The 25,440-nt window shown below is 51.3% G+C and overlaps 1 protein-coding gene across 5 annotated transcripts in view; it reads right to left on the minus strand.

Moving 5' to 3' along the window:
• Positions 1–24,276, minus strand: part of CGN (cingulin) — a 58,732-nt gene extending 34,456 nt beyond the window's left edge. For 2 of the 5 annotated variants that reach the window (XM_075608040.1, XM_075608035.1), the window contains exons 1-6: positions 24,185–24,276; positions 8,945–10,162; positions 8,635–8,723; positions 8,157–8,226; positions 2,908–3,006; positions 812–960 (exon numbers count right to left, since the gene is read on the minus strand). In XM_075608040.1, coding sequence (XP_075464155.1) covers positions 812–960; positions 2,908–3,006; positions 8,157–8,226; positions 8,635–8,723; positions 8,945–10,132 — 1,595 coding nt within the window. In that variant the 5' untranslated portion in view covers positions 10,133–10,162; positions 24,185–24,276. Of the gene's footprint in view, positions 1–811; positions 961–2,907; positions 3,007–8,156; positions 8,227–8,634; positions 8,724–8,944; positions 10,163–14,675; positions 14,928–16,974; positions 17,113–22,356; positions 22,474–24,184 lie in introns of those variants that run through there. The other 3 variants (XM_075608039.1, XM_075608037.1, XM_075608036.1) reach the window with 3 other exon arrangements.
• Positions 24,277–25,440: the final 1,164 nt, after the last annotated feature.

The raw sequence follows: 25,440 nt of genomic DNA on the forward strand, positions 1-25,440 counted from the left end.
GAACACTAACAATGCTGCGAAGAAGGACGGCCAGGTCCAAAATATGGAGTCCGTAAAGTAACAAGTACATCTACCTCCCATGTGTGCTAAGAGCGGGCACCCAGGTGAGGCCCGGATCAAGTGATCGCAGTATGAATGAGAAGTGCAACTATATCAATCTACATGTAACCGAGACTGCAGAGTCCCCAAGCCTGGGAACAGAAAGAAAGATGGAAGTTGTACTATAAAAACTCCTGGCGCCCATCTTTTCCATCGCCCAGCCGACCACAGTCCCCGAGACAGGGTAAATCTATGCAGATTCAATTCAATACACCTCTACACTGATGTACACTGATGTACACCCGCCAGGCAGGGAGGCTCAAATCTTTCAACTTATGTCGTTAATGCAATTTTCCAGCATAACGTAGTAAAACGGTCACCACCATTATCTCCGTGTTATCCTTGGCTAGACTTTGCTGTAATGTGTATAACATGAATGTGAGCGCTCACTCCTGAGACACGCTGTAATGTGTATAACATGAATGTGAGCGCTCACTCCCGAGGCACGCTGTAATGTGTATAACATGAATGTGAGCGCTCACTCCCGAGGCACGCTGTAATGTGTATAACATGAATGAGAGGGCTCACTCCTGAGACACGCTGTAATGTGTATAACATGAATGTGAGCTCTCACTCCTGAGACACGCTGTAATGTGTATAACATGAATGTGAGCGCTCACTCCAGAGACACGCTGTAATGTGTATAACATGAATGTGAGCGCTCACTCCTGAGACACGCTGTAATGTGTATAACATGAATGTGAGCGCTCACTCCTGAGACATCCTGTTCGTCTCCTGCTTCTTCTTCTCGAACAGCTCCTTCAGCCGGTTGCACTCCTCGATCTTCTCCTCCAGCTGGATCTCCAGCACCTGCAGACTTGCCCTGGGACGTTCCCGTGAAGCTTCCAGCTTCATCCTCTGCTGCAGAGAGAACAGAAACCCGGGGTCTTACTCATCTGCCAGGGTCGTGCCCCTCTCCCTACCACACAGATTAAAGAGGCAACCCCTTAACTTACACAAAAGAAAACAACTTGCTGTATTACATAGTTACATAGTAGATGAGGTTGAAAAAAGACGTACGTCCATCAAGTTCAACCTATGTTGAATATAGACGACAGATACTTGATCCTATATCCGTACTTACAGTATATTGATCCAGAGGAAGGCAAACAAAAAACCCCAGTGACACATTATCCAATGATATCTCATAAGGGGAAACTAAATTCCTTCCTGACTCCAAGAATTGGCAATCATTTGATTACTCCCTGGATCAACATCCTTCCCATGTTTACTTATTTGGTATATCCCTGTATACCTTTCCTTTCTAAAAAGATGTCCAACTTTTTTTGAACATATCTAGTGTTTCTGCCATCACAGTCTCCATGGGTAATTAATTCCACATTTTAACTGCCCTTACTGTAAAGAACCCTTTCCTTTGTTGCTGATCAAATCTCCTTTTCTCCAATTTTAAGGGATGACCCAGAGTCCTTTGTACTGCCCGTGGGATGAACAGTTCATTTGAAAGCTCCTTGTACTGTCCACGAATATATTTGTATATAGTTATCATATCCCTTCTTAGACGCCTCTTTTCTAATGTAAATAAATCTAATTTAGCTAGCCTCTCCTCGTGTCAGATTATCCATCCTCTTTATTAATTTGGTGGCTCTTCTCTGCACTCTCTCTAGTTCCATAATGTTTTTTCTAAGGAGTGGTGCCCAAAATTGTACTTCATATTCAAGGTGTGGTCTTACCAACGCTTTATAGAAGGGGCATAATTATGTTTACTTCCCTTCCATCCATTGCCTGTTTAATGCAAGATAAGATCTTGTTTGCCTTTGCAGCTACTGCATGACATTGGGCACTATTGCCAAGCCTGCTGTCTACAGACACTCCTAAATTCTTCTCCATCAAGGATTCCCCCAATTTATCTCCATTTAACTTGTAAATCGCCTGTTTATTCTTGCTTCCCAAATGCATAACCTTACATTTATCTGTGTTAAATCTCATCTGCCATTTACCTGCCCACGTTTCCAGTCTCTCCAAGTCCTTCTGGAGAGAAATTACATCCTGCTCTGATTCTATTACCTTACACAATTTAGTATCATCAGCAAAGATGGAGACTTTGCTCTCGATCCCAACCTCAAGGTCATTAATAAACAAGTTAAAAAGCAGGGGTCCCAGTACCGATCCCTGAGGTACTCCACTCACGACCTTAGCCCAGCCTGAAAAAGTTCCATTTACAGTATGACCACCCTCTGTTGTCTAAACCTTCAACCTTATGGTATTCCATAAACATACAGAATGTCACATGCTTTATTAAGAACTTTATTTGTTTATCGCTTCTCTCCCAATGGGACTCAAAGCTTCAGTTACAAAAAGGGAAAAGAAAACATTTAAGGTTATAAACGAGACCAAACAAGGGAAGATAAAACACAGGATGGGACGGTGCTGTAGCCATTAAATGCCAAACAGGTTGTGGTTCATTAATTAAATGCCTGGCTAATCAGGTAGGGGATGAGCCTGTGTTTAGAGAAGGGGCTTCTCGGGCTGTACGTGGCAGACTGCTCCATAGAGAGGGAGCAGTGTGGCTAAAAGCTCAAGCACCAGAGGAAATCACGAAGCAAACGCAGGGTTATTTTTGATTTGGAAACCGTGAATTAGGGGAGGAGGGAGTCATGTCCACCCAGTCTGTGTCACAGGACCAAATCAGGACAAGAAAGGTGGCTACAGCTTGTGCAAAGTCACACACACACACACACACACACACACACACCTCCCAGATTTCAGATTTGCAGGTTTTACAAACTAACTTTTAGAAGGATTTAATAAAATACAAAAGATATTCGGTTTGCGGTTCATTGGCGTTACCTTGGTCTCATCGTCCAGCTGACGCTGCAATTCAGCAACTTTCCTCTCCAGATCCTTTTTTTGCGTAACAGGAGCCCTGCTGTCCTCTCCGGAGGAAGCCTGCGGAGATATTACACACAGTTATGTGCCTGTACCAAAGGAGGAGAGCGCAAGCGAGCGAACATTGGATCATATTATAAATATTTATCTACGGAGGGAACATTGAATATCTGTCTTTTCTAAAACTAGGTTACAATGTTGCATTTCTCTCTTGAAACATATTTTACACTGGCTCTCAATAATGGCCGCCATTGTGATTTTCAAAACACTGCTTCACAGCCGAACCCCGATCACTGCAACTGTGGATTCTGATTGAATTTTATAAATCTATTAAATATGCAAATCTCCTCCCTGCCGGGGGAGCCTGTGACGCACTGCGAGTCTCCGTGCTGCCGGGTGGGCCTGTGACGCACTGCGAGTCTCCGTGCTGCCGGGTGGGCCTGTGACGCACTGCGAGTCTCCGTGCTGCCGGGTGAGCCTGTGACGCACTGCGAGTCTCCGTGCTGCCGGGTGGGCCTGTGACGCACTGCGAGTCTCCGTGCTGCCGGGTGGGCCTGTGACGCACTGCGAGTCTCCGTGCTGCCGGGTGGGCCTGTGACGCACTGCGAGTCTCCGTGCTGCCGGGTGGGCCTGTGACGCACTGCGAGTCTCCGTGCTGCCGGGTGGGCCTGTGACGCACTGCGGGTCCCTTCCCTGCCGGGTGGGCCTGTGACGCACTGCGAGTCCCTTCCCTGCCGGGTGGGCCTGTGACGCACTGCGAGTCCCTTCCCTGCCGGGTGGGCCTGTGATGCACTGCGAGTCTCCGTGCTGCCGGGTGGGCCTGTGACGCACTGCGAGTCTCCGTGCTGCCGGGTGGGCCTGTGACGCACTGCGATTCCCTTCCCTGCCGGGTAAGCCTGTGCCGCACTGCGAGTCCCTTCCCTGCCGGGGGAGCCTGTGACGCACTGCGAGTCCCTTCCCTGCCGGGGGAGCCTGTGACGCACTGCGAGTCTCCGTGCTGCCGGGTGGGCCTGTGACGCACTGCGAGTCTCCGTGCTGCCGGGTGGGCCTGTGACGCACTGCGAGTCCCTTCCCTGCCGGGGGAGCCTGTGACGCACTGCGAGTCTCCGTGCTGCCGGGTGGGTCTGTGACGCACTGCGAGTCTCCGTGCTGCCGGGTGAGCCTGTGACGCACTGCGAGTCTCCGTGCTGCCGGGTGGGCCTGTGACGCACTGCGAGTCTCCGTGCTGCCGGGTGGGCCTGTGACGCACTGCGAGTCCCTTCCCTGCCGGGTGGGCCTGTGACGCACTGCGAGTCTCCGTGTTGCCGGGTGGGCCTGTGACGCACTGCGAGTCTCCGTGCTGCCGGGTGGGCCTGTGACGCACTGCGAGTCTCCGTGCTGCCGGGTGGGCCTGTGACGCACTGCGAGTCTCCGTGCTGCCGGGTGGGCCTGTGACGCACTGCGAGTCCCTTCCCTGCCGGGGGAGCCTGTGACGCACTGCGAGTCCCTTCCCTGCCGGGTGGGCCTGTGACGCACTGCGAGTCCCTTCCCTGCCGGGTGGGCCTGTGACGCACTGCGAGTCCCTTCCCTGCCGGGTGGGCCTGTGACGCACTGCGAGTCTCCGTGCTGCCGGGTGAGCCTGTGACGCACTGCGAGTCTCTGCGCTGCCGGGTGGGCCTGTGACGCACTGCGAGTCTCTTCCCTGCCGGGTGGGCCTGTGACGCACTGCGAGTCTCCGTGCTGCCGGGTGAGCCTGTGACGCACTGCGAGTCTCCATGCTGCCGGGTGGGCCTGTGACGCACTGCGAGTCTCTGCGCTGCCGGGTGGGCCTGTGACGCACTGCGAGTCTCCGTGCTGCCGGGTGAGCCTGTGACGCACTGCGAGTCTCCGTGCTGCCGGGTGGGCCTGTGACGCACTGCGAGTCTCCGTGCTGCCGGGTGAGCCTGTGACGCACTGCGAGTCTCTTCCCTGCCGGGTGGGCCTGTGACGCACTGCGAGTCTCTTCCCTGCCGGGTGGGCCTGTGACGCACTGCGAGTCTCTGCGCTGCCGGGTGAGCCTGTGACACACTGCGAGTCTCCGTGCTGCCGGGTGGGCCTGTGACACACTGCGAGTCTCCGTGCTGCCGGGTGGGCCTGTGACGCACTGCGAGTCTCCGTGCTGCCGGGTGGGCCTGTGACGCACTGCGAGTCTCCGTGCTGCCGAGTGAGCCTGTGACGCACTGCGAGTCTCTTCCCTGCCGGGTGGGCCTGTGACGCACTGCGAGTCTCTTCCCTGCCGGGTGGGCCTGTGACGCACTGCGAGTCTCTTCCCTGCCGGGTGGGCCTGTGACGCACTGCGAGTCCCTTCCCTGCCGGGTGGGCCTGTGACACACTGCGAGTCCCTTCCCTGCCGGGTGGGCCTGTGACGCACTGCGAGTCCCTTCCCTGCCGGGTGGGCCTGTGACGCACTGCGAGTCTCTGCGCTGCCGGGTGAGCCTGTGACGCACTGCGAGTCTCTGCGCTGCCGGGTGGGCCTGTGACACACTGCGAGTCTCCGTGCTGCCGGGTGGGCCTGTGACGCACTGCGAGTCTCCATGCTGCCGGGTGGGCCTGTGACGCACTGCGAGTCTCCGTGCTGCCGGGTGGGCCTGTGACGCACTGCGAGTCTCCGTGCTGCCGGGTGAGCCTGTGACGCACTGCGAGTCTCTTCCCTGCCGGGTGGGCCTGTGACGCACTGCGAGTCTCTTCCCTGCTGGGTGGGCCTGTGACGCACTGCGAGTCCCTTCCCTGCCGGGTGGGCCTGTGACGCACTGCGAGTCCCTTCCCTGCCGGGTGGGCCTGTGACACACTGCGAGTCCCTTCCCTGCCGGGTGGGCCTGTGACGCACTGCGAGTCCCTTCCCTGCCGGGTAAGCCTGTGACGCACTGCGAGTCCCTTCCCTGCCGGGGGAGCCTGTGACGCACTGCGAGTCTCTTCCCTGCCGGGTGGGCCTGTGACGCACTGCGAGTCCCTTCCCTGCCGGGTGGTCCTGTGACGCACTGCGAGTCCCTTCCCTGCCGGGTGGTCCTGTGACGCACTGCGAGTCCCTTCCCTGCCGGGTGGGCCTGTGACGCACTGCGAGTCCCTTCCCTGCCGGGTGGGCCTGTGACGCACTGCGAGTCCCTTCCCTGCCGGGTGGGCCTGTGACGCACTGCGAGTCCCTTCCCTGCCGGGTGGGCCTGTGACGCACTGCGAGTCCCTTCCCTGCCGGGTGGGCCTGTGACGCACTGCGAGTCCCTTCCCTGCCGGGGGAGCCTGTGACGCACTGCGAGTCCCTTCCCTGCCGGGGGAGCCTGTGACGCACTGCGAGTCTCCGTGCTGCCGGGTGGGCCTGTGACGCACTGCGAGTCTCCGTGCTGCCGGGTGGGCCTGTGACGCACTGCGAGTCTCCGTGCTGCCGGGTGGGCCTGTGACGCACTGCGAGTCTCCGTGCTGCCGGGTGGGCCTGTGACGCACTGCGAGTCTCCGTGCTGCCGGGTGGGCCTGTGACGCACTGCGAGTCTGCGTGCTGCCGGGGGGGCATGTGACGCACTGCGAGTCTCTGTGCTGCCGGGTGGGCCTGTGACGCACTGCGAGTCTCCGTGCTGCCGGGTGGGCCTGTGACGCACTGCGAGTCTCCGTGCTGCCGGGTGGGCCTGTGACGCACTGCGAGTCTCCGTGCTGCCGGGTGGGCCTGTGACGCACTGCGAGTCTCCATGCTGCCGGGTGGGCCTGTGACACACTGCGAGTCTCTTCCCTGCCGGGTGGGCCTGTGACGCACTGCGAGTCCCTTCCCTGCCGGGTGGGCCTGTGACGCACTGCGAGTCCCTTCCCTGCCGGGGGAGCCTGTGACGCACTGCGAGTCCCTTCCCTGCCGGGGGAGCCTGTGACACACTGCGAGTCCCTTCCCTGCCGGGTGGGCCTGTGACGCACTGCGAGTCCCTTCCCTGCCGGGTGGGCCTGTGACGCACTGCGAGTCTCCGTGCTGCCGGGTGGGCCTGTGACGCACTGCGAGTCCCTTCCCTGCCGGGTGGGCCTGTGACGCACTGCGAGTCTCTTCCCTGCCGGGTGGGCCTGTGACGTACTGCGAGTCCCTTCCCTGCCGGGTGGGCCTGTGACGCACTGCGAGTCTCCGTGCTGCCGGGTGGGCCTGTGACGCACTGCGAGTCCCTTCCCTGCCGGGTGGGCCTGTGACGCACTGCGAGTCCCTTCCCTGCCGGGTGGGCCTGTGACGCACTGCGAGTCCCTTCCCTGCCGGGTGGGCCTGTGACACACTGCGAGTCCCTTCCCTGCCGGGTGGGCCTGTGACGCACTGCGAGTCCCTTCCCTGCCGGGTGGGCCTGTGACGCACTGCGAGTCCCTTCCCTGCCGGGTGGGCCTGTGACGCACTGCGAGTCCCTTCCCTGCCGGGTGGGCCTGTGACACACTGCGAGTCCCTTCCCTGCCGGGTGGGCCTGTGACGCACTGCGAGTCCCTTCCCTGCCGGGGGAGCCTGTGACACACTGCGAGTCCCTTCCCTGCCGGGTGGGCCTGTGACGCACTGTGAGTTGCCGGGTGGGCCTGTGACACACTGCGAGTCTCCGTGCTGCCGGGTGGGCCTGTGACGCACTGCGAGTCTCCGTGCTGCCGGGTGGGCCTGTGACGCACTGCGAGTCCCTTCCCTGCCGGGTGGGCCTGTGACGCACTGCGAGTCTCCGTGCTGCCGGGTGGGCCTGTGACGCACTGCGAGTCCCTTCCCTGCCGGGTGGGCCTGTGACGCACTTCGAGTCTCAGTGCTGCCGGGTGGGCCTGTGATGCACTGCGAGTTGCCGGGTGGGCCTGTGACACACTGCGAGTCTCCGTGCTGCCGGGTGGGCCTGTGACACACTGCGAGTCTCCGTGCTGCCGGGTGGGCCTGTGACGCACTGCAAGCGAAGCTCGGCCCATGTCTGTGCTTTGCAATTCATGTCAGGCCTTGCGGCACCGAAGAAGTTAGAGCAGGCGTGGCCAACTCCAGTCATCAAGGGCCACCAACAGGTCAGGGTTTAAGGATATCCCTGCTTCAGCACAGGTGGCTTAGCCTTTGACTGCACCGCCTGTGCTGAAGCAGGGATATTCTTAAAGCCTGACCTGTTGGTGGCCCTCGAGCACTGCAGTTGGGCCCCCTGCGAGTTACATCATAAACTTTCTGTAAATTAAAGTAAAGGTCGGTTTGTTTTCCCTGTATTATAACATTCGCTGCCTACCCGACTTACTCGGAGGGATTGGATCCTCTCGAAGATCAGGTTGGTCTTTTTCCTCAGTGTATTCTCACGGTCAGTAGTCCTGTAAAAGGATGTATATATAAATATAAAAAGGGACAACGCCATAAAGCGATTATGAAATTAGGACTAGAATACCAACTGGGAGAAGGCGAGTGGTTTATTCTGCTGCGTCTCACTATTAAATGACAGGTGGCTTACTGCAGCTTAAAATTGGGGGGTGCGAGATTTTCCAGGGGGGGGGGGCGCAGCGGTTACAAAGGCCACGCCCTCTTCCCCAAGGCATTTCAATTCAATGCCGGGGGACCGCGCGAGGCCTCTGTAACTCACTTACCTTGGCTTCCAGCGAAGCGTCGCCATGGCAACGTGACATCACATGACGCTGGAGCCATGGCAGAGAAGGGGTTACCCTAGGAGTGGGGTTATTGGAAAACAGAAGGATAGAGCAGCGAGCTTCCGCTCACACACTAACCCATCCTTCAGAATACTATATATCATCTCCCTGGTGGGGTCGCTTCCTTCTGGCTGCTGATCCTTCAGAAGATCCGGGGTGCTCTTCAGCTAAGAAAGACACAAGAAGCAGAGTACTCAGAAATATGTAGGAGATAGCCCGAATAATAAGCACGCTGCAGAGTAGTGATACCAAGCAGAGCCACTGATTTATCTTCAGCACAACACAGTGTTCACTTCTACAAAAAAAATATATGATCGTAATAACTGTACGCCCCGATCCTCTTACACGCTACACACCAGTTACCCAGTATAGAAGCTGGAGAGGTTACCTGCAGCTCGGCTTGGACGGTGTTCTGCTGCCGTCTCTCGATCACCGGCTCCTCAGCACTATGGGCCAACCAGTCTTTGGTCAGTTTGTTCTTGTCAATGTCCCCCGCTTCCACGGATCCTCTGTTAGAGGACTGGCTCAGGCTCCCCGTGCTGTGAGTGTTGGGGGACTGGCCTCTTGTCTGTGCCAGGCTCTGTTCCCGGAAGCTGATCTTGCTCGCTTGCGCCTCTCTGGACTCTGCAGTTTCCCGAGAAGACACCCGTCCGTCGAGGCTCTGGGAACGCTTCTTGTCATCCAGCAGAATGCGGCTCCTCCTTGCCGTTCTGCCCCTCACCTGCCCTTTCCTATCAAACTTTGTGATCAGTGAATCCACGGAGGCCTGGGGCTTGGTGTCAATATCCTCACTGGGTAAGATTTTCGGTGTGGAAGTGGGAAGACCATTCTTCTGTAATGAAGCATTGCTGGTAACAGAGTGTGTCTGTGGACTAGCCACAGACCTGAAACCGGAGACGATGGTTGGGTGTTCGCCATTGTCAAGGCTCTTCAGGCTGCTGCGGCCCCGTGCAGTGTCCATGGTTGACTTAGAGTAAGTGGTGTCGATGGTGGTCGAAAGTTCACTATGCCTTCCATAATCGTATAGTTCGTCGCTATCTGGACTCAGCAAAGACCCCTGAGATTGGGACCTCCTAAGCACCTCCCTAGAGGTGGTCTGCAGTGCACGAGGTTTGGATGAGAAGCCCTCTCCTCCTCTGCTCTTTCTATGGCTCTTTGCGCTCTGCTCTTCATCGGAGGTGCTGCTGTACTGGGAAATACTCTGTGCACTACTGCTGGTTGCGTAGGGATTTTCGGGTAGGTCAGATCCCGAGTTTATGGGCACGGCGGTCCTGCTGCTCTTGGAAGTGGTGTTCTGATACTCAGGTGGGGAGTTGAGGGAAGGGTTTCCATAGCTGCTCTCTGTTTTGATCTGCACCCCATAGGAAGACTTGCTTTTATCTCCGCTGTTCAGCACCACAAAGGGTTGTCCATCAATCCCCTGCACACGGACCGCGACACCATAAGAATTCTGCTTCTTGCTTCGGGATTTCCTGGACTTATTGGGTTCCCTCAGGTCATCGATGAAACGGATCTGGACCCCGTGATCCAAAGGGCTGTGCTTGTCAGCCATCTCGCCATGCACGCCCCGTTCCATTCAGCAACGGCAAAAATGCTATGCCTTTTCCTGCAAGAAGAAGGACACAGGGTTAGTGTGTGTGTGTGTGTGTGTGGTGTGTGTGGTGTGTGTGGTGTGTGTGGTGTGTGTGGTGTGTGTGGTGTGTGTGGTGTGTGTGGTGTGTGTGGTGTGTGTGGTGTGTGTGGTGTGTGTGGTGTGTGTGGTGTGTGTGGTGTGTGTGGTGTGTGTGGTGTGTGTGGTGTGTGTGGTGTGTGTGGTGTGTGTGGTGTGTGTGGTGTGTGTGGTGTGTGTGTGTGGTGTGTATACACAGCCAACAGATGGGTTCCATCATAACTACATCTGGTTTGTTTATGGACAAGAGCTAATTTGCTGTTCTGATGGCTGCTCTGATATGACTTAACAGTGTTTATAAATCAAATAACGATCCTACAAGTTGATTTGTTGAGGCTCCTGACAAGAACAACAGAGCGGGGGAGAGTTCCTTCCAATACTTGTACATTCATTTCAATTTGAGACTCAAGGATATCAACTCAAACTAAACTCTGTCCGTGCGCAAGCTTTGCGTCCCTTCTGAAGTATATACAGTCAAATCTAAATACTGGATATCAAGCACGCACAGCGGCCTGCAATGTTACTTTGGAACATATTTTCATCGGGCTGAAGCCTCGTTTCCTGGAGGAATTTGGAAAAGCCTGGTTACTTTGCATCACATTAGAAGGCTACACTGGGACCTTATACACAGATTTACAGTGACACCCCTACCTCACTACTATTAATCTCCACGGGAAAAACAGCCAGGCCAGACACAACTCGCACAAGTGCAGAAATACACAAGACTCGTGTCAGCTTTGCAGATGTGACAATATTCTGTATGTCTAGTTGAACAGGTTTCCTCTTATAACAACAATCACACGTCTGCTAAGCTTTCTTTGCTGTTACGCAAAGCCACATTGCCTATGGTCTGTTGTGGTAACGTGCTTTTCATAACTTACTCTGAGACTGTAAAACCAGAGCAGTGTGTGTGTGTGTCACTCAGCACAGTAACGTAACACAACCTCTGTGTGCCACTAATGTCACATCCTAATGTCAGTGCTACACTATTACCGCAATACTTTGAATTTGTTAAGAAACCCTCTGAGGCTTACTGAAGTATAAAAGGCATAGGTACTTTTCACAGTTTATAAAACGATGCCGGTCGGTAATTATCAGCACCGGGAAACACCAGGAGCCTCAAAAAACACAATATTACAGCTGCACACACAGGGCTCGGACACGGCTTTTCCAGAGCAGAGCCTACGGGTTTCCCCAGCACAAGACCAGGAGACAGCAGCTATAGATATGGAATACAGGCATGTAGAAACGGTCAATGGAACAGCCATGTTGGGTGACACACAAAACACATTGTTTGCTGGACGTTCAACTGCTTCAGTGAGGAATGTAGTATTTGGTATACTCGTCTGAAAATGCTAATAAAGGTCACTTTCAGAAAATATATTTAAAAAACAAAAACAAAAATAAGTGTTAAAAGAATGTAGCACAGGTGCAATACCCACTCCCCCCCCCCCCCCCCCCGGTGTTTTTAATGGTGGACTACACCCAAATAAAGCAGAGCCAGGCAAATATTTTACTGGTGAGGTAGATTCCAGAGTACACAACCTGTATTTACACATGCTCCTATTTACACAGGATCTGCGAGGGAAAGTATCGAATGAAAACATCCAGATCCGAAACATTTACCGATTTACCTCTCTCCGGGAAGGAAGGTTTAAATGTCCCCACATTCAAGACAGAATTGATACCATTTTTCCCAGCTTGGGGAAACACTTTTGTTCTTGTATGGCGTAGTAACTCAGCAATGTATTATGGTTACGTGCTCAGATTTATGTGAAGTAAATCGTATAAAAAAGGTGAAAAATCGCAGGGATTTGTAGCACACGTCTATTAAATCAGGGTAATGGGTTCTCTTACATTTAACATAAAATCCAACTTTTCAAACATAACCCACCAATGGAAAAGCAGGATTCCAGGTGGCTAGAATAAAAAGAATGGTCACCACAACAGGACAATTAACTGGGCTTCAAAAACATTTGCCAGCCATCGGCATACGAAAGGAAAAGATAACTCTATAAAGTCGGGAGTATTAATACGTTGAAAAGCGCGCGTGCAGAAAGCCACGCTTTCCATGCCGGTCCCAGAGAAGCTTTGCCAAATAAAAACAATCGTATCAAAAGAAACTTTGTTCATGGCTTGTACACAAAGCACAAAAGGTGCCACTCCTGGCCTTGATACAGCACAAAACAAGAGTCCTCGAAGGCTTGAAAGTAACAGGATTGCCCAAGTCAGATTGTAAACCAACATCTGAAGAGCGACTCCACAGGGAGCATCAGTAAAAAGGGCATCGCAAGAACGCCACAGCGCACATCCGAACACGGAGAGGAGTCGAGACTTCCTAGGTCTCGGTTTGAAGAGTCAAATTGTTCTTTAGTCAAGATCAGAATCAAAAAAAAAAAAAAAATACTCAAGATAAACCCTTTTTGCCAAGTTATCAAATACATTACTACAATGAATCCAGGGCAATCTGTATATAAACCGCTTAGCAACAAAATAAGAGCCATTGTGAGGACCGGAAAACCCATCTCTATACTGGGGACATAGGATATGGCAGGGGAGCGCAAACTTTTTCCCCTGTCGGCAGTTCCCTCCTCTCCGCGCCCCCGCCACCTCTTACCTTTACTTCGGCATCATGACGTCACAAAATGATGCCCCATTGTCATGGCGATGCATGTAAGCAGTCGCCGGAGCCAAGGTAAATGAGGTTTCCCGCTGAACTTAATTTAAGTGCCTTCGGGAAGCGCACAGAGCCTCTGTAAACCCCGCGCCTCCCCCCCCCCCCCCCCCGCAGACAGCATGAGGGGCGCACAACCCAGTATATGGCACGGCACCCCAAACCCACCTTACCAAACTTGATATCCTCTACAACTCACTATGCCGTTTTGTTCTCCAATGCAACTACAACACAAATCACTGCGAAATGCTCAAAGAACTAGATTGGTCATCACTCGAGTCTAGGCGCAAAGTTCACCTTCAAATACTTTCTGGGTAATCTACCCATCTATCTGAACAAGCTCCTCACCCCTACCACATGCAGCACTTATCATCTGAGATCTGACTCAGAAAGACTGTTCATGGTCCCAAGGTTCAACAAAGTATCCGGCCGCTCCTTTTCTTACCGTGCACCTCAAAACTGGAATTATCTACCGGAGACTCTCACAGCCAACACCAGTCTAAGTTCTTTCAAAACTAAAGCGGTCTCACATTTTAACCTGGTCTGTAACTGTTCCATACGCCCATAATATATATTATCTCTAACTGTGCATGCAATGCCTTGTATATAAATGTATAACCCTGCTCACTTACAAACCATGTATTTGTCATGAGAACTCTGTGCCCAGGACATACTTGAAAACGAAAGTTAACTCTCAATGTATTACTTCCTAGTAAAAATAGATGTTTCAGGGCACTACGGATTTGTAAAAAAAAAAAAAGAGAATTTATTCAATCATTAAACACAACGTTTCAACCAACTGTGTGGTCTTTTTCAAGTGGAGATAGAATTCTATCTTCACTTGAAAAAGACCACACAGTTGGTTGAAACGTTGTGTTTAATGATTGAATAAATTCTCTTTTTTTTTTGACAAATCCGTAGTACCCTGGAACATCTATTTTTATATAGTTGTTGGAGTTTTTTCAGACAGGGACTCCTCCCCTGGACCAGCAGCACCAGTAACTGCAAGATTATTAACCTTCTCATGGTGTGCAGCATTACATCTCTTATGCATTACTTCCTTGTAAAACATTTGATAAATAAATCTCTTCTTGGCTGGAACTTCAAACCCTGGCTGCAGCCACTAGGAAATCTTTGTGCACATCGGGTTGGGACAGAAGAATGTGGTCTATATCCAGAGAATGAGATAACAGCGACTCATGAACCCTACATATCCACTTCAATTAGCAGGAGAAAGGGACACTGCTCCAGGGCTGGAAACACCAATGCAGCAGGAGCACATTTCTGGAATACCACAAGGTGATAACAAGAACCCCACACTGGACAAAAGCCATTCTGTTCTAAGCACCCGCCTACCATCGTTATCACACGGACGTAATCTCTGCACACTGCAGCCTCTGCCCACAGCAACACACGTTTAAATGCGTTGCTCATACGCGATATATTACTAATGTGACATGTTTCTCGAATAGGTTCTGTATATTTTTGGAGCCTGAAGTGTCCATACCGATTACTCCTTATACTGCAGTATATTAACGTTCATGGTGTATCCCCGATATAATACACGCATGTTTTTCTTACATAGCGCTAGCAATGTGCTCAGCGCTGTGCATAGAACGTTGCAGACACACCCAGTCTCTGTCCGGAAAGATTACAACCTATGGTGTAGGCGCACAAGGAGGAGGGAGAGGACTTGGCTCCAAGCCCCTCGCTAGGAGAGGGGACAGTGGGATATGAAGCAGGTACACCCACTCCAGAGGCAGTTTTGGTACATACTGTAGCGATGGAGGGCTCAACTCTGGTCCTCAAGTCCCCCACCCCCCAACAGGTCAGGGGTCAGGTTTTCAGGATGTCCCCGATTCAGCATAGGTGGCTGTGCTATTGACACATGCAGCAGACCGATACTTGTGAAGGAAGTTTCAGTGACTCAGGGTAAATGTTTAATCTCGCTGGAATTCTGACGTCCTCGTTATCCAGCCGCGCCTGATAAACACTCCGAAACTTTATATCTACACTCCTCCCAGCGCCTGCAACAGGAGAGTGGCAGCATAGCAAAGAATGGAGCCGGTTACAACCTCGCGGGGGGAGGGGAAAGAGAAGGAGGGGACAATGGCTGACGTGTGGAGGAAAGGTACTCAGGATTATTATTATTATAGGTAGTCAAACACGCTCATTTGCAGAGGCGTTATCTAAACACCAACCCAACTTCACGTATCTGCGAAAAGGATTACCGATAACAGAATGAGGTTTAACTTATATACAGCTGCAGAAAAGAATCATTCATATAGGGCCAGAACTACTAAACAGAGCACTTTAACCCCAATTCAGGAGGGCAACAATTGACAGTTTAGTAACCATGTCCTAGATTTACCGCAATAAACTTTGTTAAAATGCGACACTGCACCCAGTGGAAAAAAGGACAGCGCGTGAACGCAAAAATCACTTTATTCAGTAACTTTTCTAGGGTCAAAATCCACCCCATAACAACAATATGTACGCTAAATATTCAGATATATAATGCAGCAAGTTAGTCACTGGTACCCAACCTGTCACACTTATTAACCCTTTATTACTTACCAAACTATTTCTAATATTTCATTTAAATTGGGGTTTGTTACATATTCTGGCCACAATATGATAAACCTGTCCACCCTGGACTAGTACAGTCCTAGCTGCTAATTGAAGTTCTCTCGTGTTCCCACGTTCCTCTGGGTGCGCTCTTAAAGCTGGGACTGGAAAACCCAACGTATAATTAGCCCTGGGCAGGTCACTTATCTATGCCAGGCCTAGAAATACACAGCTGCCCCGTCCTGGGTAACAAATAAAGGAATCGCAGCTGGAGACGTTGCACTGTACATACAACTCTGCAGTGAGCCCCTGCCCCGAACAGCTAACAATCTAACGCACGCACCTGAGGCACAGGCAGAAAGTCCTGTGCAAAGTCACAAGGAGGGGACAGTGGGACTGGACCACAGAGTCACTGCCATTAATGCAAGCCATGTTTATATACATCAGAGTTGGCCAACTCTAGTATTCAAGGGCCAGCAACAGGTCAGGTTTTCAGGATATCCCTGCTGCAGCACAGTTGGCTCAATCAGAATGACAACCACCTGTGCTGAAGCAGGGATAACCCTGAAAACCTGACCTGTTCGTGGCCCTTGAGGACTGCGAGTTGGTTACTCCTGATATACATATTTATAGGCTGCAGAAAATCAATGTGAAAATACAAAAAAAAAAAAAAAAAAACTATTTACTTTTGTGCGGTTACACGTATCAGCGCAGGGACGCCCAATATATTATTTTTAAAACATACACTTTTCCCCCATTGTGTACCATATTTCCGTGTTCCATCCAATAAGAATTCTTATATCGTGCCGACAGTGTACACTGTGCTGTATAAGACAGTGCCCTGCAGAGCACAGAAATAAAGTGACATGGTCCAAGGTAAGAAGGACCAGTCAAGGGTTTACTTGGCACTGTTCCCCCTCACACGGCTCCTCCTGCTGCCCAGTGTTTGTACAGTACTGTGTATACTTGACATAAAGAGCAGAGAATATGCGTTCTTGTTCTGTAGCCGTTCCCCCGAGTGGGGAGGGGGGAGAGGGAGATTAGGGGGGTATAGGAGGGAACGGCTGGAATGGAATGCAGGTCCTTTTCCATGAATAAATGCTCCAGCCTGGAGTGAGAAGACAGAATGAATTTGAAGAGAGACCTGTAAATACTCATTAGTGGGGCGAGATTCCTGCTCGCCCTTCCCACCCCCCATTAATATCAGAACGCCGGGAACTTGGTGCAGATTCGGACGGTCAGAGACTTCAAGCTTTTGTGCGTAACCATTACAGACTATAAATCCCTTGTACAAAAAGGAGAACACCCACACACACACACACATGTACTCAGCGCTGTGCAGCTTCGAAGCACAGCACAGGAACTCTCTGAGGGAAATCACACAGCCACGGCTAACTACGGGGAGCACATTACTGGCACCTGCTCCCGGAGGGGAGGGAGGAGAGAGTAACAGCGGTATAAATAGATCCCAAGTACAGGAGGGAGAATCAGGCTGAGAAACATTTACCTGAGGCCGCACACAGGTGCGAGTGAAAGCTGCTGAAGGTTATGCATCCATCGCCTTAACCACTACACCAGGAGTGGCCAACTCCAGTCTTCAAGGGCCTCCCACAGGTCAGGTTAAGGTTATCTATCCCGGCTTCAACACACGTGACTCAAATCAGCCACTCAGTCATTGACTGTGCTGAAGCAGGGATATCCTAAAAACAGACCTGTAGGTGGCCCTGGAAGGCTCGAGTTGGCCACTCCTGCACCACACCACAACCCTCCCCAGGTGCAGACTCGTCACAGACACAAAGTTCCAGTTCTGGCCAGAAACCGGAGCCAAGACAGTGCCAGGTAAAATCAATGCGTTGCTAATTAACCCCTGCATGTGTGGTCACTCTAATGCTGCTATCCTGACCAGCACTGATCGGGTTAGCAGTCTCCACATTGTGTGTCTGGCCCCTAATGAAGGACTGCAGAATACCGCTCTGCCACGCGATGAGGGGACCATGTCCCAGAACTTTTATTCCATTCGAACGCTCTACCATTGTCTTCCTTAATCCGAAAGGTGAATAAGGCAATCTCGCATCCGCACCCAGCGTTAAACCAGATTACGGATTAGGAAAAAATACACCTCAATTTATGGGGCCTGGATTCATAGCAAAACGGAACAAGACTAACTGGTCCTGGTGAAACACACGGATATTTGTAGTGCGACAATATTCCATTAGGAAAGAATAATAATATGACATAACTTTATACAGAAACCTCAGCCCGTCTCACTTAAATACAGGGGCGGCAGCATAACCCCAATTTCATGTCACAATTTGTCCAAATTTATATTTATACAGCGCACTTAAATATGAGTCAGTCCGACCCAGAAATCAGAGACTGCCGGTGACTATTCCGAGCGGAATCCTCGTAAACTGGGAGAGAGAACGCGGGAGGACGCCGGAACAGCGTTACATACACCAGTCCTAAAGAATGGGGTCAAAACCTTCAGTGCTAGTGGGGTGAGATAGATACACACTTTTCTCATTTTGGAGTGCTGTGGACATTATAATACACGGCTTATTTTCGTTCAGATGCAACTTCCTTTTCCTCTGCTTAGAGTTCAGGCACATTTTTTCCCTACAAAAACACAATTTTTAAGTATACGACATTATTTATACAGCAAGAGATGCATTGTCCGCTGTGGTGCAACTCAAAGCAGCCGCTCCCCCAACAATAAACGTGTTATTTCTGGCAACCAGACATGGGGTCCCCAGAAGAGAGCTGCGACGCTGTGTCCCAACATGGACACTGGGGTCCCCAGCAGAGAGCTGCAACGCTGTGTCCCAACATGGACACTGGGGTCCCCAGCAGAGAGCTGCGACGCTGTGTCCCAACATGGACACTGGGGTCCCCAGCAGAGAGCTGCGACGCTGTGTCCCAACATGGACACTGGGGTCCCCAGCAGAGAGCTGCGACGCTGTGTCCCAACATGGACACTGGGGTCCCCAGAAGAGAGCTGCGACGCTGTGTCCCAACATGGACACTGGGGTCCCCAGCAGAGAGCTGCGACGCTGTGTCCCAACATGGACACTGGGGTCCCCAGAAGAGAGCTGCGACGCTGTGTCCCAACATGGACACTGGGGTCCCCAGCAGAGAGCTGCGACGCTGTGTCCCAACATGGCCACTGGGATCCCCAGCAGAGAGCTGCGACGCTGTGTCCCAACATGGACACTGGGGTACCTAGCAGAGAGCTGCGACGCTGTGTCCCAACATGGACACTGGGGTCCCCAGCAGAGAGCTGCGACGCCGTGTTCCAACAAGGCCACTGGGGTCCCCAGCAGAGAGCTGCGACGCTGTGTCCCAACATGGACACTGGGGTACCTAGCAGAGAGCTGCGACGCCGTGTTCCAACAAGGCCACTGGGGTCCCCAGCAGAGAGCTGCGACGCTGTGTCCCAACATGGACACTGGGGTACCTAGCAGAGAGCTGCGACGCCGTGTTCCAACAAGGCTACTGGGGTCCCCAGCAGAGAGCTGCGACGCTGTGTCCCAACATGGACACTGGGGTACCTAGCAGAGAGCTGCGACGCTGTGTCCCAACAAGGCTACTGGGGTCCCCAGCAGAGAGCTGCGACGCTGTGTCCCAACATGGACACTGGGGTCCCCAGCAGAGAGCTGCGACGCTGTGTCCCAACAAGGCTACTGGGGTCCCCAGCAGAGAGCTGCGACGCTGTGTCCCAACATGGACACTGGGGTCCCCAACAGAGAGCTGCGACGCCGTGTTCCAACATGGACACTGGGGTCCCAAGCAGAGAGCTGCGACGCTGTGTCCCAACATGGACACTGGGGTCCCCAGCAGAGAGCTGCGACATTGTGCCCAGATGACGTCACTGCTTCCGATTAGCTGCGGGTGCATGGTTGGACTCTACGGCCATTTTATGCAACAGTAGATTTCTGCTCATGCCAGCACAGCAGGAATGAGGGGGTGCCCAAATGTTGCCGAACCATGGACTAGCTCTGACAAGCGCCCCCCCCCCCCACACGCAAGAGGAAAAAAAGCTCCCCCAATTTTTGAGCAGAGGACATTTGCTGTGAGGTTTGGAAAGCTCTGTACATGTGAAGAAGAGACCTGTGAGGTTTGGAAATCTCTGTACATGTGAAGAAGAGACCTGTGAGGTTTGGAAAGCTCTGTACATGATATCTACAAAAAAAATTTTTTATTATGCTGGTCCCCTAAAACGTATCATAACCTACAACAAATGTACATTTCAGCACAGATATGGCTTTGTATTACAGTAAATAGATGGAGCTGGGTCTTGTCCACACAGATAACACTAAACATCCTGGTATAACTCAGAATATCACAGAGTTTCCATAGGAATCAATAGCCGTATGGGTACAGGATATCACAATGGATCACACAGGGAACAATGAAACCTGCCACATGTGCACATATAGCAAGTGATCAACCTGTCTGCCATTTTCAAACAATGGTACAGCACAGATAGAAACTCCCCAACTCCTTTACAAACACTGATAGGATTATGGGAGCATCTCCAATAGATATTGGTTACATTTCAGATTACACTCTCTCAGAAACCACAGACCACAACCGTCCCATTCAGCACCATCAAGACAAAGGCACAGAAATGTTTTCTAGGATTGTGCAAATCTTTCCCACTAGATTTTATTAACCAACACCAAGCCCCATTCATCCCATTCAAGAGCAGCTTATAATGAATTGCCAGGTTGTGTGTGTAAAGAAATGAAGCTAAAAGTAATTCATAGAACTGCTTATACAAGGGTGAGCCACAGTATAAACTATTTATATTCAAGAGCCTCCAATCACCTCACAGATCAAGGAGTAGAGGAGCAGAGCAGAGATAGAAGTGGGGAGATAGATCTCGAAGAAAATAAGACTAGAAGTTACTGGAATGGTTGCTGCTGCTTTGGGAAAGAGGTCCTAAGGTGCTTTAAATATGGTCTTTTGTGGTCCAACATCGTACACATCCCATTCATGCAACTGGACTTTGTGTTCAGAGCGAAGAGCTAAACGGTCTTCCGCATTATTATTGGATAATGCTCAGAATCGTCTTCATCTTTTTAAACACAGTGAAGCGGATGATCTGCATACATGTATTCTGGTGTAAATATTATACGTAGAAATTAAAATTAACATACAGGAACGTAGACACATTCTCCTAGGAAGGTTTAACTGTTGACACACAAGCAGTGGGTTGTAATAAAACACACTATCTGATAGGTGATCCATTTCTGGCCTCCGGCACCAAATGTTCAAACCTCTTCAGACAAAAACATCAATCTGTCTAAGTTTTGGGCTTGGGACATAGATTCTGCTTTAACACCTTAATTTCTATATTGCGTTGTGGACCCTTTCAACACTACAGGAGAAATGCCACCCAACATCAACGTTGAGCTAAACACATCATATGACAGATCCACTGATAAGAGCGACTATCTCTTACCAAAAATAATTGATTTATTTGGATTTCATGTTGGAGATTTTATGGCCCAGATTGGCTCCCCCACAAACCCCTGCTTGTCTGAATCTGGCCCATGTTCACGAAAGGGTGCTACGATTTAGCATGACCCAACTCCCATTGATATGGGCCTCTATTTCATGTAATCTACCGCCAAAGAGAGAGCAGTGTCATCACCCAACTGCAATTAAAGCTTCATGTATTGTACCTGCCATGTAGTTTTATCCCAGGCAGGAGGGATTTTGAGAGGAGACGTCCGATTTAGAAGGCACGTGGAGGGATACACTTTCACAAGGTGAAAAAAAACAAAATGATTTAACTTTCGAAGAGAGGCCCAAGCCGTGTAAATGTGCCCAGTACTGCTACCTTTGCCTGTCATGGAAAACAGAGACCGTTGTCCCAGCCATGGCTTCAGGACTGTCACTTGTTATTAATTACACGCTCTGTGCCCTTTGAAAAGCTTGGTTCCTCCTTGTCTACATCCCCATATAAAACAAAAGCCCATCTCTCAGCAGCCTCCCCTCTCAGGGCTCTCCTAAACTAGCTCATCAAGCTTGTGTCGTTGTAACCAGGGTTTGAAGCAGTGTAGAAAATATAGCGATTCTGTGCAGGACATTAAAAAAACCTTTCACATTAATTAAACATTGGGCAAAAGCGATTTGGACTATATATTAGAAAAAATATTGACAATGCTTTTTGCTTTCTAAGCGTAAATGATAGCGGCTTCCTGAAGCCAATCCATATGTAATTAAATAGAAAGTGGAACTGCGAGTATGTAAATAAAAAGTGTTACCCTGCACCCCATAGTACCATGCACATTTGTCATGGCTGTGGTTTCCAAACTTTTTTTGATTAAGGAACCCCAAGTGAAATTCTGAGGAACCCCCAACCCTCTCTAATAGCGCGTCGGAGATCAGATGCTTTGTAAGGAACCCCAACCCTTTCTAATAGCGCGTCTGAGATCAGATGCATTGTGAGGAACCCCAACCCTCTCTAATAGCGCATCTGAGATCAGATGCTTTGTAAATTCTTCTGTATTTGATACAATTTTCAAATGACCAAAAAATTACAGAGAACCCTTTAGAGACGCCCGGGGAACCCAAGGGTTCCTAGGAACCTTGGTTGGAAAAACACTGGGTCATGGTGTGTAACTCCACACACGAGGAGGACCTGTGCATCTCAGTGTACCCTTCCTGTGAATAACTACAAGAAATTCCATACATTGATCCCAGGAGACCCACACACTGCAATAGGAAAGGGATTGTGGGTTTATGTCACTGCCATTATTAGGACAGTGACAGTATCCCCCCCCCCCCCCCCATCCACCATTATAAGGACAGTGACAGTGTCCCCCCGATCCACCATTATTATAAGCCCTGTGCCTGACCGATGGGCCAGCAGAGCACTCACAGGGTTAGCACGCGCACGTCTGCAGGGCAGGTTAGTGGATTTGCAAGTATGGGTGACAGTGCAGTCAGTACGGGAGCCCGCTTGGGGTTGGGCTGCAGCAGTTTCACTCAGGTAGCAATTAGTTTCACTACCTGTGAAAAAAAAAAAAAAAGGAAGTGCCGCCCCCCCCCCCCCCCCGCAGACAGCGCTGGGGGGGGGACATAGCGAGCAAACTGCATTAACATCTTCAGTGCCAGCCCTGTTAGGGTTAACACATATAAACCTTTAAATGATCACCTGTTATGTGCATATACTTGCATAACATGTATGTGTATGTAATGTCGGCGTACACATGTTGCAGGGCGTGATAATATGTGCTGTCACTTTCAGCTCCATGGACTGGTCTGTGAGGCGCAAACAGAACACGGAACTCGGAACAAAACACTGAGCGGATTACAGCGCGAGCTCGCCGCCCCATTCACAGGAGCGGCCCCCCGCAAGCTCGCCGCCCCATTCACAGGAGCAGCCCCCCGCAAGCTCGCCGCCCCATTCACAGGAGCAGCCCCCCGCAAGCTCGCCGCCCCATTCACAGGAGCAGCCCCCCGCAAGCTCGCCGCCCCATTCACAGGAGCAGCCCCCCGCAAGCTCGCCGCCCCATTCACAGGAGCAGCCCCCCGCAAGCTCGCCGCCACATTCACAGGAGCAGACACCCACAAGCTCGCCGCCCCATTCACAGGAGCAGCCCCCCGCAAGCTCGCCGCCACATTCACAGGAGCAGCCCCCCGCAAGCTTGCCGCCACATTCACAGGAACTGCCCTCTGCAAGATCTCCACCTCATTTACAGGGGCAGCCCCCCAGATCACCACCACATTTACAGGGGCACCCCCCCAGATCTCCACCACATTAAAAGGGACACCCCCGCGAGATCACCACATTAAAAAGGGACGTCCCCCCCACCCAATCTCCGCCACATTCACAGGAGCAGCAAGAGGAGCGCGGGCCACACATCCCCATGTACAATGAGACCCCATGATCAGAACATTACACAAGTTCTCATAGAGGGTGGAAAACCCATTGTCACCAGAAACAGGGACAGACATCCCCACTACCAAAGGGGAATGGTACCCCTAATATACACAATTATATATACCTGCCTCTGTATACAGCCACCTACTACCATATCTGCCTATGTATACAGCCACCTACTACCATATCTGTCGCTGTATACAGCCACATACTACCATATCTGCCTATGTATACAGCCACATACTACCATATCTGCCTATTTATGCAGCCACATACTACCATATCTGCATATCTATACAGCCACATACTACCATGTCTGCCCATGTATGCAGCCACATACTACCATATCTGTCGCTGTATACAGCCACATACTACCATATCTGCCTATTTATGCAGCCACATACTACCATATCTGCATATCTATACAGCCACATACTACCATATCTGCCGCTGTATACAGCCACATACTACCATATCTGCCTATGTATACAGCCACATACTACCATATCTGCCTATGTATACAGCCACATACTACCGCCACATACTACCATATCTGCCTATGTATACAGACACATACTATATCTGAGATATATATACACACACACACACACACACACACACACACACACACACACACACACACACACACACACACACACACAGACACACAGACACACAGACACCTGTAATAGGTTGCAGTCTAATACTGTGTCCCCGCTGCCAGTTACCTGCCCGCCCGGCTTTGTGCCCTGCCTTATGTCCGATTCCCAGTCTCCCCCCTGCCCTCTCTGCCCTCTCTGCCCCCCATCCCCGGCTCTCTCACCTCCGAAGCTCCGTCCCGTGTCCTCCCAAACCTGTGACTGAGAACGGCACCTCCAGCCCGCGGACCCCCCTGCGGCCCCGCCCTAGGGCATGAAGACCGCCCAATCACAGAATAGCGTTGGGCGGCCCGCTCCTCCCCCGTGGCTTGTGATTGGCTGGTGAGCGGAGAGGGGCGGGGGCTCAAGGTAAGCGCAGGCATAACCTGAAGTACAAAAGCGACTTGCAGTCACGTGACAGGTTACTGGAGGGCGCCATGTTTCTGGTTGTTAAGCAACCAACTGGGAGATGGTTGACACCTGTATATGATGGACAGTGTGCATGAGGGTCACCTGCACTGGGGGACAGTGTGCATGAGGGTCACCTGCACTGGGGGACAGTGTGCATGAGGGTCACCTGCACTGGGTTACAGTGTGCATGAGGGTCACCTGCACTGGGTTACAGTGTGCATGAGGGTCACCTGCACTGGGGGACAGTGTGCATGAGGGTCACCTGCACTGGGGGACAGTGTGCACGAGGATCACATGCACTGGGGGACAGTGTGTATGAGGGTCACCTGCAATGGGGGACAGTGTGCATGAGGGTCACCTGCACTGGTTTACAGTGTGCATGAGGGTCACCTGCACTGGGGGACTGTGTGCATGAGGGTCACCTGCACTGCGGGGCAGTGTTCATGAGGGTCACCTGCACTGGGGGCCAGTGTGCATGAGGGTCACCTGCACTGGGGGACAGTGTGCATGAGGGTCACCTGCAATGGGGGACAGTGTGCATGAGTAACACACAGCCCTAGTCCCTTGGCTTGCTTAGTGTGTGACTCAAGTACAGGTGATAGGTCCCTAGTAAAAACGTACCAGTGTTCCATTGTTTTAGTTTAAAAGAAAAAAAAATAGTTGCAAAGTTTGTGACTTAGTCCAACTAAACATTAGATTGCAAGCTATTATGGGCAAGAATTCATAGTACTATTCACCATTGGTCTATGTTCAACACTGCATACAGGCAGCTGAGCTAAAATAATTATTCAATCAAAGTCAATAATAGTAATAATTAAAGTCTTATCCAGCTCATAGCACTGATATAATAATGTATATTTTGTTATACAAAAACACTATTTTCTACAGAGGATTTGTTGAGAAGACCTCTTGTCCACACCTCAGTTCCCAGCTGCTGGGTTACATATGGATGTGCCAGTTTCAATGACACGATGAGTGAAGTAGATCGCTTGGTATCAGCCAGCCATAAGGAGTGCCGCTTCGCAGGAAT

This window comes from Ascaphus truei, chromosome 7 (genome assembly GCF_040206685.1).
Source record: "Ascaphus truei isolate aAscTru1 chromosome 7, aAscTru1.hap1, whole genome shotgun sequence".
NCBI classification, from domain to species: Eukaryota; Metazoa; Chordata; class Amphibia; order Anura; family Ascaphidae; genus Ascaphus; species Ascaphus truei.